The sequence below is a fragment of the Pteropus alecto genome, unplaced genomic scaffold, assembly GCF_000325575.1.
Source record: "Pteropus alecto unplaced genomic scaffold, ASM32557v1 scaffold109, whole genome shotgun sequence".
Taxonomy (NCBI): domain Eukaryota; kingdom Metazoa; phylum Chordata; class Mammalia; order Chiroptera; family Pteropodidae; genus Pteropus; species Pteropus alecto.
In genome coordinates this window covers 7926885-7942294 of record NW_006494608.1, presented here as the reverse complement: position 1 = coordinate 7942294, position 15410 = coordinate 7926885, and the positions used below count along the sequence as shown (strand labels likewise).

Below are 15410 nucleotides of genomic sequence, written 5' to 3'. Positions count from 1 at the left end.
ATTCTAACTCTCATTTTTCAGATTAGCAACTTGAGGCACATAGAGGGCAAGTAATTTGCCTAAAGTTAATTTACTAAGTAGTGAAGCCAAGATTTATTCAGAGAGTTTGGCTCTAGAGCATACACACTTAATCAAGAAACTTGTGCCTAATTGAATGGGCAGTCAATTAGAAAAGGTTTATCAGGAAAACTTAACCTGAAAGTTACAAATAAGCATTTTTAAAATGAGATTAAAGAAAAAAAAGGATCTCCAAAGCATTTTGTCTCTTTTATTCCTTGCCAAACATTTAAAAGAATTATTATGATAGTCTATTTCTTGCTTTGGGAATTCCATTTTGCATTGCTCATGACTTTAAGATGAAGGTTTCTTTGTAATATAACAATCAGTGCACTCCTTTTAACTTCTTTATTAAGTTGGTTGCATAAAAGATATACATTCTCATATTGACAATTCTTGTCATGAACAAAATCAACAAAAACAAGGCAATATCAAGATATATGCTTCACATATAAACAATCATGTGGTTTAAGAATAGAAATCTGGCCTTGTAGAACAAAAACATTAGTAAGCAAATTGCGAATAAGCCCTGTATTCAGAATATTCCTAAATATATGTGTGCAAAGACAGTACACCCACAGTACAGCTCACTCAGGCTCCTTGTTTATGATGCATAATTCCTTAATTTGTGAAGAACGAACATTAAGAAACATGAAATCCAAATCCCACTTATTGTCACAATATCAAACTCAAAATAGCAACTTCATTGAATCTAAGTGTTAAATGTTTCAAAAGTAAAAGGCAATCTTAATTTTTTTTAGCCCTACTTACAAGGAGACTAGATCTCAGCCTGCACTTAAGTGGCATGAGCATCAAGACAGGAAACAAATATCACTAGGAGTAATGCCTGTACATATCAAAATATCTTATTGAACTATGTTCTTTCTACTTATACAGCAAGTCTATTAAACAACCAGCATAATGGAGGCTTACACCTCATGAGACAGAATTACTAAAATAACTATACATCTATCAGAAATTTTTAACTCCGCTCCCAAAACAATGTTAGCACACCTATTAAGTACTGTAGATTGTTTAGAAAAACAGAAATAAAACATACACCTAGTCTTTGTAATTAAAAAATTTTCATAACATACAAACAATGTTCAGATATAAATTCTGAACTAAAATGTTTTTTCTAAATATGATTTATGTAATCAAGGCTTTCTTAAACAAAGACAGGTCTTAGGTATACAATCTGTACAAACTTACAGTAGTGTATATTCCAAATAAAGATTTTCTATTATGATATGACAATATAACTCTTCTGAGTGAAGATATATGTTAAGGCTTAAGGTGTAAACACTTTGGAAGGCAAACAACTTAGTGAAAAAATTACTGTTCATTTAAAAATGTGTATCATCTCATAATAGGCCCCTGAATTTTCAAATTTACAAGTGAGAATACATTTACATCTTAAATTTCTAGGAAAGACACAAGCTTTATGTAAAAAAGCAGCAAAATTTTAAACCCACCAATTTGTTGAAAAAGCCATTACTTTTATTGGAAACAAATAATGCTTCTCAAGATGTTGGCAACAGGTCATAGTATAGATATATATTTCAACAGTGTACTTCACCCTTTAATTATATTCCAGTAGGAGGTGGAATACCTCCTTGGCCATGGGAAGCAGAAGTATTTGATGGACTGTGTAAGGTGGTCTCCTTATACACAAACCATGCATTTCCTCCCCAAAGTATCATATTCAGAAAGCCGAAGATCTAAGAAAGAGAAAAATAAACATGAAAATCTAATATTTACTTAAAAATTCAGACCCATCTTATTTTTCCTTTAAACATTTAACATTTCCAGGTTTCATTTAAAGTTTAAACTACAGATGAAGAATAAAAAAGGAAGACTTTATATTTCAAAGACAAATTTGGATATATGACTTATTCTCAATGAAATAAAGTGAAACCTCTAAATCTGAAACATATAAAATCACACCTAAAGAAGTCTTATTTTTGCATACTCATTACTAACGAAAGATGGACTTACATTTTAGAAAAGTAACTAAAACCTTCCATTTAAACTGCTTTTGTGTATCTTTTCCTATTTCTCTACTTTATGCCCCCTACTATCATACTATTCCAACACCTGCAGCCAGAAGAGAAAAGGAGTCAGAAGAACTTTATTTCACATCTTGCATTGGTCAACCAAAAAGAAATAAGTCTTCTCAGGTATAAATCTGACAAGATGAAAGTCTCAGAGATGAATAAACTGAAGCTATCCTATTTTTATAGTTTTTTATGAGAAATATAAATATATTTTTATATTTTATAAATATAAAAATGATAGTGACAATGAAGAGTGGGATAAGAAGCTTTGAGTATTATATTACTGAAGGCCACATGCTTTGTATCTTTTCATATATCTGCATACAAAAACAACATTTCTCATACTGTCCATCTCAGATAGTTAATATAAATGCAAAAAGAGTGACTTTTAAATTACAAAGTTATAAAGCAGAAATTTGGCCAAATTGCTTTAAAAGGCTGTGCTGACTTCATCCATTGGAAAAATATTTTCTTGAAAAAGACACGCGACCCCCCCTAAACATAATATACTTAGTATATTAATATTATACTTAACAATATACTTATCTGTATTTTGGTAAAACAGTAGATGAAATAATACATAAATTTATAGAGACCTAATTTCTTAGATTACTTAACAAACCATAAAAGTATTACTTTCATAGCCTCAGAGGAAGTCAGATTAGAGAATGGGCTCCAAAGTCAGATCTGGTTCAAACTCTGGCTTGCCAACTTACTAGTTGTGTCAACTTGGGCAAAGTAACATGAATTACATTTTTCCCAGTTGTAAAATAAAGATAATAATACCACCTCCCACAATTCTCTTAGGATTGTTGAATAACTTAATATATGAGGGTAATGTCTTTAGTGTAACGCCTGGCATACAGTCTTAATAAATGTTAGTGACTACTATTAGTGCCTTTCAGGTAGAAGTCTTGCCTATTCAATTTTAATGAAAAGAAAAGAATTATAATCTGTTTCCTAATTTCTTAACAAACTTTTCTTTGTTATAAAAACTGTATGTTATGTAGGATTCTGACATATTCACCCAGAGATTATTAAAAGCTATTGTTTTCTTAAATTACTAGTAAAGTTTTTCTAATAAGTGAAATAAAACATTTTATAAATACTACATACATACCACAGATACGTTTAGGGATCCCATACTAGTCACAGAGCCAAAATAACACTTCACTTCTTGATTACAGGGCACAAGTTCTTGGATAATTCTGTGACCAGTAGCTATTTTAATGTCCGTAAGAGCTTTAGCCCAAGCCGAAGTGCTAACCAACCACAAAAAAGTGGCAACAAGAGTAACAATGAAGTCCTAAAGCGAAAATAAGTAAGAGTTAATAATGAACAGTTAAGTTAAAAACACTAAATTTTAAATCCATGATGAAGGAATTGAGATCATATTGAAACCTATGGTACTACGAAATGGCCTTCATGGTGTACTTTATAAAAAAGGCCACAGTCAACAGAGCAAACATTGGTGTTTATTATTACTAGCCCAGTGCCTGAGCTACAACACTAGACTCAACCATCTCTTTAGGAGTCAAAGATATTTGTACTAACAATCAAAGTTTTACTTAGCCCTCACCACGATCATCATACCCATGCCATCCACTCCCAAGATCATACGTTAGACCCCACTATCACCAATAACTGCATCCCTCCATAAACTCTATTTCAATCATCCCACACCCCAATATCACTTCTCTTTCCAGCCCCCTCTGGAACCCCAACCTCAAAAATCTCCATTGACTATATCCATCTAACCCTATCAAGACCTACAATCTAATCTTACCACTTTTTTACAGTCTCTCAACCTCATTGGTGCTCTCATTTCCCTCTTTAATTTATATTCTAAGGTCCTTCATTATAATCCCTTGCATACACTCTCAACTCCCTTCCCCTGCTTTGTCATTATTGTTCTGGCAAAACTCTAACTTTAGTCAAACCTAATTCTCCATGATATGGATAATGAAACAGTGGAAAGCACACATCCACCACGAAGATTTGTCTTTTTAAATTCATGACCACTGAATTTTAAGAATGCTTATAATAAGAACAAAAGAGAAATCTCTCTGAAGATGCTTTATTATTAGTAATTTTCTACTGAAGTCATTACTACTTATTACATTTCCAAGAATAGGACTGACTTTTTTAATATTTTGGATGGTTTCTTATTGAACTAGTAAAATAAAGAAAAAAATATTTATTCTTCTTATTCTACTGGGAAACAAAAATTCTGTCAACTAGTATTGTTACAAAGATCTAAATAACACTTTTTAAGTTATACACTTGTATAATATAAAGTAGTATAAGTACCAGCTTGTTTGGTCTTCCTTTAAATTAATGACCAAAGTGAGAAAAATGTAAAATTTGTATCCTTTAATATTACATATTCTGACCATTTGGGTACACCTAAGGCTATGAGTTTGTACACAACAGCAGAAAAACTCTCTCCAAGCTCAAATATGGGTTCTGTAACTATCACAGAAGCATTTTGTTTTTAAAATAAATTTGATTAGTTTTTAATTACTTTTGCCAACCAGCTTTTAGTTATTTATTTAGGATAAACGCCAGTGACCACTTATAAGATATAGAAACTACTATATATAGTTTGTTCATCTGGTGAAGATGGAATTGAATAAATGTCTTTTGATTAGAGAACCAAAAACAATATGACTAATTTTATAAACATAGAGGTATTTGCGTTTTGCATTTCATTTCTCTACTGTTACTGGTCTGTACATCAAAGAGAAAAGGAGAGAAACAGTACAGCTTAAATTTCTGCACTGAAAGGGTACTCCCCCTTTTTGCTGCTGTACTCTTCTTCACTTTTTTGTTGCAGGTAAACATTTCCTAAACACTTGCTAGAAATACAAGGCCTTTTGGAGAACTAATAAATAATTTGAGGTTATCACATGTTAAACAAGTTCTCTCTGGGTTGAAGTTCATAGCTTTGACCAATATATGGCAAATCCTCTTAATTTTCAGGTTTCTTCCTTCCAATTTCTGATTAAACAACGTGCTGTTTTTTCTCTTCCCTTTAAATCTACTTTGCTGATGGCTTAAAGCATGACATTCTTATAATTTCAAAAGCAGGTACTTTTCTGAAAATGATGCACAAAGTAACCCTGGGATGAGGAAAGGTGGGGGAAATGTGAGCCTCTGAGGATAGCGTTTGTCCTACTTAGGACTTTAGTTAAGATGTACCATGAACACCTGGAGCTCTGCAGTGTACAACCTGCAGCTGCCTGTGGCAGCTCCAGTCCTACCAATAATCAGGATATGATTCATAACAGATTATTATGACTTGGGATACCCTATCTTTGGTTCGTTTATGGTACTTCTGATTATCTACATAGCCTAGTATCCTTAAGCTCCTGTTACACAATACAAAAAAGTGCTACCTTTACTTAAAAAAAGAGAACTAGAGTTGATTTAAAATGTCGAAATTGAAATGTTCCTAGAAATACCTTACCAGAGAATTGAGAACATTGCTAAAATAAAAGCATGTCCTCATTAATGAAGAGTACTTAAAAAAAAAAAAAGAAAAAAAAAATCAATATCATATTTGGCTATATTTTAAAATTTGGGTATCTCAAAAAACCTTTTTATTACATTTATATGGATAAATTAAAAGAATTCAAAATTTAGAAGCTGGACTTTTATAAACAAGAAGCATCCATTATATATTATATCAATAAAAAACCACTTAAGGAATTAATTTTGTGTTCTCTAAATGACCACTAATTGATCATTGAGGTGAAAAATCACTTTGACTTCCTGAATAATGTAACTAGATCAGTTTTAAGTTCTATTGACAAAAAAACCTTCTACAAAAAATAGACTTAAATGCTGCTTTTATTATTTTTATTTTTTATTTATTTTTTAAATGCTGCTTTTAAAGCATGGTAATTTTAAAGCTTACTAAACAAAATATGAGAAAAAAGGCTCACTGCTAAATTTAACTTAAAACTTTGTTGGGATAATGACAAAATGGCAAGAAATGTCTTCATTTAGAATTTAAATTATAAATAATTTTAACAAAATGTAGTATCTAACATTATAGCTCCTTTTAAAATAAGGCTTGAAAAGTCTAAAGAAATTACAGATTCCTAATATGTAATTTCTGCTGATTAAGCATTGCAAATTAAATAGTTGATGTCTGCTTTTTTGAAAGGCACCTAACAACCAAGAAATATTTTATGAAAATGTCAGGTTTAAGAATCTTTTCTCAGATATAAGAAACAAAATAAATATAAATGATAAAAGATTGTTTTATTTCTTACCATCTGCATTCTTATGATCCTGGCAGCAAAAATTAAAAATAAATAAGTAAATATAACCTGTTCTTATTTGATAATTTCTTCATATTTAAATAGCCCTCCCTTTAAAAATCATGAATAATTAGCATATGTCAGTATTTTCTCAAGATATTAATGACTAGTATCACAAAAACACCCTTGGTCTCACTTCGAGTCAGTAACATTACTACTGACTTTGTACTTACTCTTTTGTAGTAAAGATCCAGCTTGAAACCATGAGTTACCTTTGGATCTGCCGCCCAGAATCCAGGGCAGATTCTACTAACTAAATATCAGAGATTATTTTTATTTTTAGCTCAGCAGACTTTGAAGCCAAGAAAAGTATTAGGACTTCAAATCCAAATCCTTTGTTGCTATCTCAAAGTTTCAAAATCAGCTCATGAATGCCACTAATGCTGAATTCTATAATTCTTATAGAATTATCTAGGTCAGGTTTTAGATTAAGGAACTAAGGAATTTAGACCAGGAGTGGGCAAACTTTTCCTGGAAAGGGCCAAATGGTAAATATTTTTGATCTCTGTCACAACTACTTAACTCTGCCACTGTAGCCTGAAAGCAGTCACAGACAATATGTAAATGATTGGGTATGGTGTTCCAAAATAAAACATAATTAAAAAAAACAAAAAACCAATGAATTAGATTTGGCTTGTAGGCTACAGTTTGCTGATTCCCGATATAGACTATTAAGCTCAATATGACATTGTAGAGGTATAAAAGGGGTCAAGAGAGAAAAGGTAAGAACAAAGTTATGAAAGCACTAGTAGAGTCAGCAATTCTTCAAATCAAAGGCATTAATTTCTACTAAATTCCTCTGTTACCTGCAACTTAATATGCTCTATCACAGGTGAAAATACAGTTAGAAACAAACCTCTGCACTCCCTAGAGAGCAGAAAAAAATGCTGCAAACAAGCTAAAAGAATCGGCTTAAACATGACAATAGGAGAAAGATCAACCTCATAGCAAACATCGGTCAAAATATGTTGAACTGGCTTATGTCAATAATTTTTATTTCCCATGTAAGAAAATCTATACTTAACTTAACTTCAAATATAATGCATACTTATACCAATAATTTTTGTATAAAAAGAAAATTATTACTTACAATCATGGGAAGTTTTCGACTATCCCGATACAGGTTTGTGTAACCAACATAGAGCAGAAGAGCAGCAATGCAGTAAAGGAAGACAAAGACTGCAAATGTAACATAGAATTGTGCAGAAGAAGAGTAATCTCCAATAAGGACATAACTTTTCCAATTTATATCACACACATTAACATGTGAAAATGCCTGAAATGATGCTTGATTCAACCTATTAAAAAAAGGCTCAAGTTAATTTATGAATTACCTCAACTCTTCCAACAGAGATATACATAGACAGAATATTGAAATGATATTTCAAAAAATACTCCCTAAATATACTGAAAACATTTTACTTTTGGAAGAAAAAGGGAACACAAATATTTAAGAAAATGAGAATATTCATAAGATATATACATGAATTATAAAATATACTTGGTAACTAATTTGTGATAAATTGAATATAGACTGAATTAAACACTTTCAAACCCAATACTATTTTTCTGCAATAAAAATTTAGCAGATTAAAAGGGCTGATACAAAATAGTTTAGTATTCGAGACATGATATTCCATTCTAAGAGACAGAGGCTATGTACTAGCACCAGGAGAGCCAATTATAAAGATTCACATTTTAACTCTGGATTAAATAGCTGCTAACTTCACATAGTCTTTAATTTTCCCTATTCATAAATCCCTAGAGTACTTATCACTAAAGATGCAGTAATAGTTTCTTGTTACAGGAACTTTGTAAGAGAAAGGTTGGGAGATGGAGAGGCAATGATACCAAGCACCTGCTATCTGACATATCTTTAATGTAAGATTTTACGTAATCATCAAAACAACCTCAGAAAGTACTATTTCCAATATATTGGACAGAAAAATTGAGTCCTAGGGAGGTCAAATAAGTAGTTAAGTAGAAGATTCATACCTTGGCTTAACCACTGGACACATTCAATAAATTGTTCAACGAATATTAAAGTCAAATAGAAGAATTCAGAAACAAAATTTTAATTTTAATTTGAGAGTAAGAAAATAAAGTTTTATGCTAGTGAAATAAGCACAGGAACTCTTCACTTCGTATAAATACATGTTGTCCTAAAACTATATAAAACTGTTCTTTAGTAATGGCAAATACATGAGAAATTTGGATTTTTCCTAAGTTTCATTGGCTTCCACATCATGGCTTCTCATACTACAGTGATGAAGCAGTCTCTGTTTTGTTTTTAAACTTTTAATCCACTGTGGGATAACAGAATAAAAATATCAAGGCAATGTCATATAAAAGTTTCTAAATGCTTACTCTCATATTCTACACTTATTTTATCACAGACCAGGAAAACAGTTTGCATACAAGCACTGGTCTATGTAGCACAGTTTGAGTAGCAATGATCACCATATACAAATGAAGATGCGTTTAAAAATTTTCAACCCCCCAAGATTAATAAATTGCTAGAAATCTTAATGAGTCGATATGAAAGTAAAAAGAGTCAATTAAACCATAAAAACAAACATAACTCACCTGAATGGATAACCAAAAGTAGCTATAATTGTTTTATTGTCAGAAGCTTGAGGACAAGTCACTAGAATTTCTGTTTTGCCCTTAAAACCTCCACAGGTGGCAAAAGCAAAGATAGAAGCAATCTACACAAAGTGAGACCAAAAAAAAAAAAAAGGAAGAAGTATTACTATACCTCAAACACGAATCATTCAAACCTTAAATTATTGGTTATTAAAAACTGGCTAACGCAGAAATATATAACATTATAGAAAGTACAGAAATTCTTAATTACAAATTAAACATAGATGGTGAAAAACATTTAAAAATTTGCAACTCTCAACAAATGTGGTTTTGTTTTCCCCTGAATATAACAATTAGTATACCAACCCATATAAAAATACATTTGCTCAAAGTATCTACTAAATATTAGTATGAAATTCAGAGGAAGTCTTATTAGTATTAAAATAAAAAGGGGTGAATTGGCGGTTACTTGGAATCCAAGGGTAACTGTAAAGCCAAGACACTGTATACAAAGAGATGCTATTTTATGAGCTTATTATAAGGCCTCAGCCTTATAATAAGCTCATTGTGGGTATTACATTTTGTTTTCCTAACCATACATATGCTTTAAAAATGTAATGATACTCTAATGCTATCTATAAACAGGAAAAAAAACTGGAAGCACCCTAAATGTTGACAGGCAACCAAATTAACTACAATTCATTCATATGATGAAACATTACTCAGTCATTAAAATGCTGGAGAATATATAATGATACAGAAAAGTGTTCATTGCATATAAAGTTTGTTTGAACACTGTATTGTGTTATGTGTCTATATTTATGCATTCACACAACAAAAACTAGAAAGGTTATACATCGAAATTTTAAGTGGTCACCTCTGAATAGAATACAAAAGATAATCCCTTTTTCTATTCATATATTCTAAATTTTCTACATCATAAAACTAAAAAAACTCAGATATGATATAGTGACTAAGAGCTCAATCCTTCAGAAAATGCTGATGGCTCTATTTAAAAATATATTTGGAATCTGATCACTTCTTACCACCATCACAACATCCTAATCTAAACCATTACCTCCTGCCTGACCTATATTCTAACAGCCTTCAAAAGTGATTCTCCTGCTTCTTTCTGTCCTTGCCCCTACTTCAGTCTACTATCAATATATTAACTAGCGTCATCTTTTAAAAATATGATGGAAAATTTTATCCCCTGCTCAAAACTCTGCAATACCTTCTTAGTTCTCTTTGAATAAAAACAAAAGTTCATCCCTCCCTTATCTGACCTCATGATGCTCCTTTTCCCTTGCCAAATCTCTTTTCATGAAACAGTCTCCTTGCTATTCCTCAAAGACACGAATAATCCCCTTCGGAGCCTTTGCAATGGCTATTCCCTCTGCCTGGAATAAAGTAGTCCGCCCTTATCTGTGCTTTCGGTTATACACAGTTAACTGTGGTCTGAAAATATTAAGTGGAAAATTCCAGAAATAAACAATTCATAAGTTTTAAATTGAAGCCATTCTGAGTAGTGCGATGAAATTCTGCACCATACTACTCTACCTGGGATGTGACTCATTCCTTCTTAAATGGCCCTCAAGAGTGGTAATGTTGACAATTCAGATATGCCAAAGAGAATCCTTAAAGAGCTTGTTACATATAGTCAGAAGGTCAATAGTAGCCTACGTCATTTACCTCAGTTCACCTCAGTTCACACTGGCATTGTACCATCTTACACCATCACAAGGGTAAGTACAATACAATAATATATTTTGAAAGACAGAAACCACATTTACATTATAGTTATAATTGTTTTATTTTATTGTTAATCTCTTACTATATTTAAAATATAGAATATATAAGGTTCCATACTATCTGTGCTTTCACAGCATCTGCTGGGTGTCTTGGAATGTTTTCTCTGAGGATAAGGGAGGACAGTACATGGTTCACTTCCTACTTCACAGCTCCTTGTCACAATATGACCCTACCAGAGAGGCCATTCCCTATCCACACTATATTGAATAATAGTGTCCTCAACCCCACACTACTTATTCTCTTTATACTGCTCTATTTTTCCTCTATTGTAATTACCAATGCCTGTACTTAAAAATTTGTCTGTTTTTCCCTAGGATGTAAAATAAACTTGAAGAGGGCAGAGACTTTGTTTTGCTCAAGGTCACACATATTCAGCTGATAAAATTCAGTGCAAATCTGATACCAGAAGCCTATACTGTTGAACAGTGGTATAATGCCTCCTATAGATTAATCCAGGACCTTGAACCCAGCCATAATCAGGATTGTAATTACCAAGGAATTCTTTTTTCCCCATGAAGAAGAGATACATGAAATGGAATCTGGTAACAGATATGAAGAGTCTGAAGTAATGTCTGGCACATAAGTAATATAGCACCTTTGAAGTCTTCAGTTAAGTTAATAGGTAAAGATAAAAGAATGTATACTCAGCATAAATGTGCATGAATACACAGAGTGAAAATAGAAGGCAAGGAAATAAATCTTGGGCATGTACCCACATTTAGGATTAGAAAAGAGAAATGAACGAATTGAACCAATGGAACAGAAAAGGCCAGAAGTAGGTTTGTGTGTATAGACAAAACAGATCTAACAGAGCCGGCACTGCAGATGGCCAAGGAAAGGAGTGTGGTGGTTTTAAAGACATGTCCACAAACTCTGATACTCTTCCCCTCAAGAGGTAGAGATTAATTTTTCTCCCATTAAGTGTGGGCTGGACACAATGACTTGCTTCTAGCGAATAGAGAATATGGTAGAAGGAATGGGATGTCCTTTCTGAGAGTAGGTAATAGAGATATCACAACTTTCGTCTTCTTTTCTCACTTTTTTGAGCCACTGGCTCCAAGGGAAGCCAGCTGCCACATTGGGAGGATACTCAGGCAATTTATAAAGATACTCACATGTTGAGGCACCCATTACTACCAGTAATCATGTGAGTGACCTTGGAAGTGTAAAGTCTGAGGCTTGCCAACACATGGCTGGGGGGCTTGAGATGACTGCAACCCTAGTCAACAACTTGACTGCATCTCATGGAGAACCATTCCCTAAGCTGCTCCCAGATTCCTGACCCATGGAAACTGTGAGATAATGTATATTATTTTAAATGCTAAGTGTGAGGTAATTTGTTATGTAGTAGTACATAATGAATACAAGGACTGTTTAACAAATGGTCTAGATGGGCTAAATACGTAAATGTAAAAAGTGAGTCTTTAAAAAATTTAAAGACAATATAAAAGAAAATCTGTGACGATAAAGGAAGAATCTCTTGAGATTTAAAAAAAAATCTACCACACAAGATTGTTAAATTCAACTACAGAAAGAATTTTTTAAAACCCAAAGTCAGCTTTTGAACTTAAAACAAGCTACAATCCAGGTAAAAGTATCTACAGTAAAGTTACAAAGAATTAGTGTCTACTAGTATTCAGATCTAAGAGAAACTCTTGCTCATGTGTACTATAGGGCAAGCACAAGAATGCTCATAGTGCTACTATTTATAATATTAAAATATGGGGGGAAGCAATAAAAAATAGATAAAATATGGTAGTATATACTTACTATGGTAAGTTATAGAACAATAAAGATATATAAACTATAGCTACTCAAGTCAACATGAATTAATGAGGAGTGAAAAAAAGTTGCCTAAGACTGCATTATGATGCCATTCTTTTAAAAGCTGTTTACTTGTCTACATCAATCCTGTTATTATTTTTGTTTAGGCCCTCACCATTTTTCACTGTGACTAACTCAACATACTCTTCCTCTCATTTCTATTCTCATTCCCATCAACATTCATCTTCTATAGTGTGGGCTCTAAAGCTGCAGTGTCCAGTAAGGTAGTCAAAAGCCACATGTGGCTAACAAGAGCACTGTAAAAATGCCGAGTCTGAATTGAGATGGCTGTCAATGTAAAATATGCAATAGATTATAAAGATGTCACCTAACAAATGTAAAATATCTCATCAATAATTGTTTATATCGATTTCCTGTTGAAACAATATTTTGGATATACTAAATCAAGTAAAATATATTATTAAAATTAATCTCACCCATTTCTTTTCACTTTTTTAGTGTGGCTAGTAGAATACTTAAAATTACTATGTTGTTTGCATTTGTAGTTTGTACTGTTTCTATCGGACAGAGCTACTTTAGTAATGTCACACCGATTTGAAATAAAAATCTGGTCATGTGATCCCTGTTAAAAGGGATTTCCTCAAAGATTTCTGGACCTAAATTTAGGGAAAAAAACCCCAAAAAACCCCCAAATTTCTTAATTTGGCATAAGAGGCATGGCCGAGATAGCCTTAATTTTATCTTTCTAGATTTATGTGCATTACATATTCATGTGCACTACTCCCTGCCAAGTACTGTAGGACTCTGTCACACTGTATTACTTACTGTTTCTGAAACACACCCAGTATTTATGTTTTGGCTATATATGTTTCTTCTGCCAGGAACTGCCCCACCTCCTACCCTCATTCTCTAACAAGCTCATCCTTCAACCAAAACACAAAAAGAATAAAAACTAGTTTCCCACTTAATACGAAAATTAGTAACTTTTTAGACTATGCCTTTATCTCTTTCTTGGCAGACTGTCTTGTCTTTGTACTTGGTCTTAGACGGGATTTTTAGTGCTTTCTAGCAGAAGGCCTGGCACATAGCAAACTGGCACTAGTTGTTTAATTGAAGAAAAAAATACCAATTTCCAATAATCTACAAACAAAACCATATTAAGAGTCTTACATAACTATCATTTCAAAGTTGCTTTTTTGTCATGAGGATAAATAAATGTTATGTTTGTGATTCTGGTCTTTATCTTATGGAAAAAAAAGGACCAACTTACACACTTTTACTAAATGGAGTACAAAACAGTCTGGATGTAAATTATCCAACCATCTCACTTCTCTCATTCTATTGCTATTCTGATTTAGATTAGAAGTTACATTTACTGGCAGCCCATGGGTGAAACCTGGCCTGCGGATTTATTTGTGTGGTCTTCCTAGTATTCCATAAAGCAACAATCACATGGAATTGAGAGACAGATGATACTTAAGATAGGGCATGTGCTTTCCAGATTGTCACCATTCTCTAGTGTAGCTGTCCCCAACCTTTTTGGCACCAGGGACCAGTGTTCCTATGAGAATCTAATACCTGATGGTCTGAGGTGGAGCTGAGGCAGTAATGCTAGCGCTGGGGTGTGGCTGCAAATACAGACGAAACTTTGCTCACTGGCCCCACCGCACACCTCCTGCTGTGCAGCCTGGTTCCTAACATGCAATGGACCAGTACCGGTCCATGGCCTGGGGGTTGGGGAACCCTGCTCTAGTGTCTCAACAACTGCCAGGATGTATGTTAGGGTTTACAAGTAATCAATGAACTTATATTATAAAAATATCTTTAGAGAAAACTAGATTGATAAATATAAAAGCTCATGTACAAGAGAAAATAGAAGCATTAACACCTTATATGAACTATATTCATCAGCTACATTACAAGGTAAAAAGATTCTACTTAATCAGATCAAAAGAAAGTGGGAGGAGGAATAATTAGAAACTTATCAGATGAGTATCTGAATAAAATTAAAAAATATGAAATTTACCCTCCGTGTATATTACTCCTTAAGATACTGACATAGTAAAATATGCATCTAAATTATAGATGCATATTGGGGCTCTGTGCATAAAATTTTACACTGACAGGGATTCATGATAAAAAAAAAGTTTGAGGACTCCTAATATTTTCAAGGAGTTATTTATCTTACAGCCAGCACCCCAGTCCTAGCTCCTATTCCCAGACCTTGCTCAGCTCTTTGAGGGTTATACTGGGAACACTGGTACTCATCTGTGGGTGAGTTTTACATGTTTTATGGGTGTCTTTTACATGTTTCTAGTTGCAGGGTCTTCACTGTTATTTAGTTTCATCATTAAGCTGATATCATCTACTTAAATTTCTTTTTAAGATTTAGTTTAGGAAAATGAAATGTATAACTGAAATCTCCAGAAACAGAATTAAAAGTATATTGTTTATGTGCAAAATATATGCTCTTTACTAAATCAAATGATCATTTAGTATTTAAAATGAACTATCACAGTGTGTTTGCCTTTAAAATCCCTAAGATTAGAGCCTAGAGCAAAGGTATTTTTATGAGTCAGTCTGAAGTATTTACTAAAGATACTCATTTTAAAAAACATTTTGTTATTGATGCTGATATTTGTTTATTCCCACTGAGCAATGAAGTCAGTTACAAAGTACTTCAGTTTCACCTTTCTATTCACTCTGCTCATAAAACACAACCATAGAAAATTCTAATAGCCTGCTAGTACAGTTCCACAATCCTGAAGAATAATTTATATCATAA

The 15410-nt window shown here is 32.8% G+C and overlaps 1 protein-coding gene across 1 annotated transcript in view; it reads right to left on the bottom strand.

Moving 5' to 3' along the window:
* Positions 1-391: 391 nt before the first annotated feature.
* SYPL1 (synaptophysin like 1) overlaps positions 392-15410 on the bottom strand; it is a 24766-nt gene continuing 9747 nt past the window's right edge. The window contains exons 2-5 of the mRNA XM_006925371.3: positions 9029-9150; positions 7533-7740; positions 3235-3420; positions 392-1778 (exon numbers count right to left, since the gene is read on the bottom strand). Of these exons, the coding sequence (XP_006925433.1) occupies positions 1644-1778; positions 3235-3420; positions 7533-7740; positions 9029-9150 (651 nt within the window). The 3' untranslated portion in view covers positions 392-1643. The remainder of the gene's footprint in view (positions 1779-3234; positions 3421-7532; positions 7741-9028; positions 9151-15410) is intronic.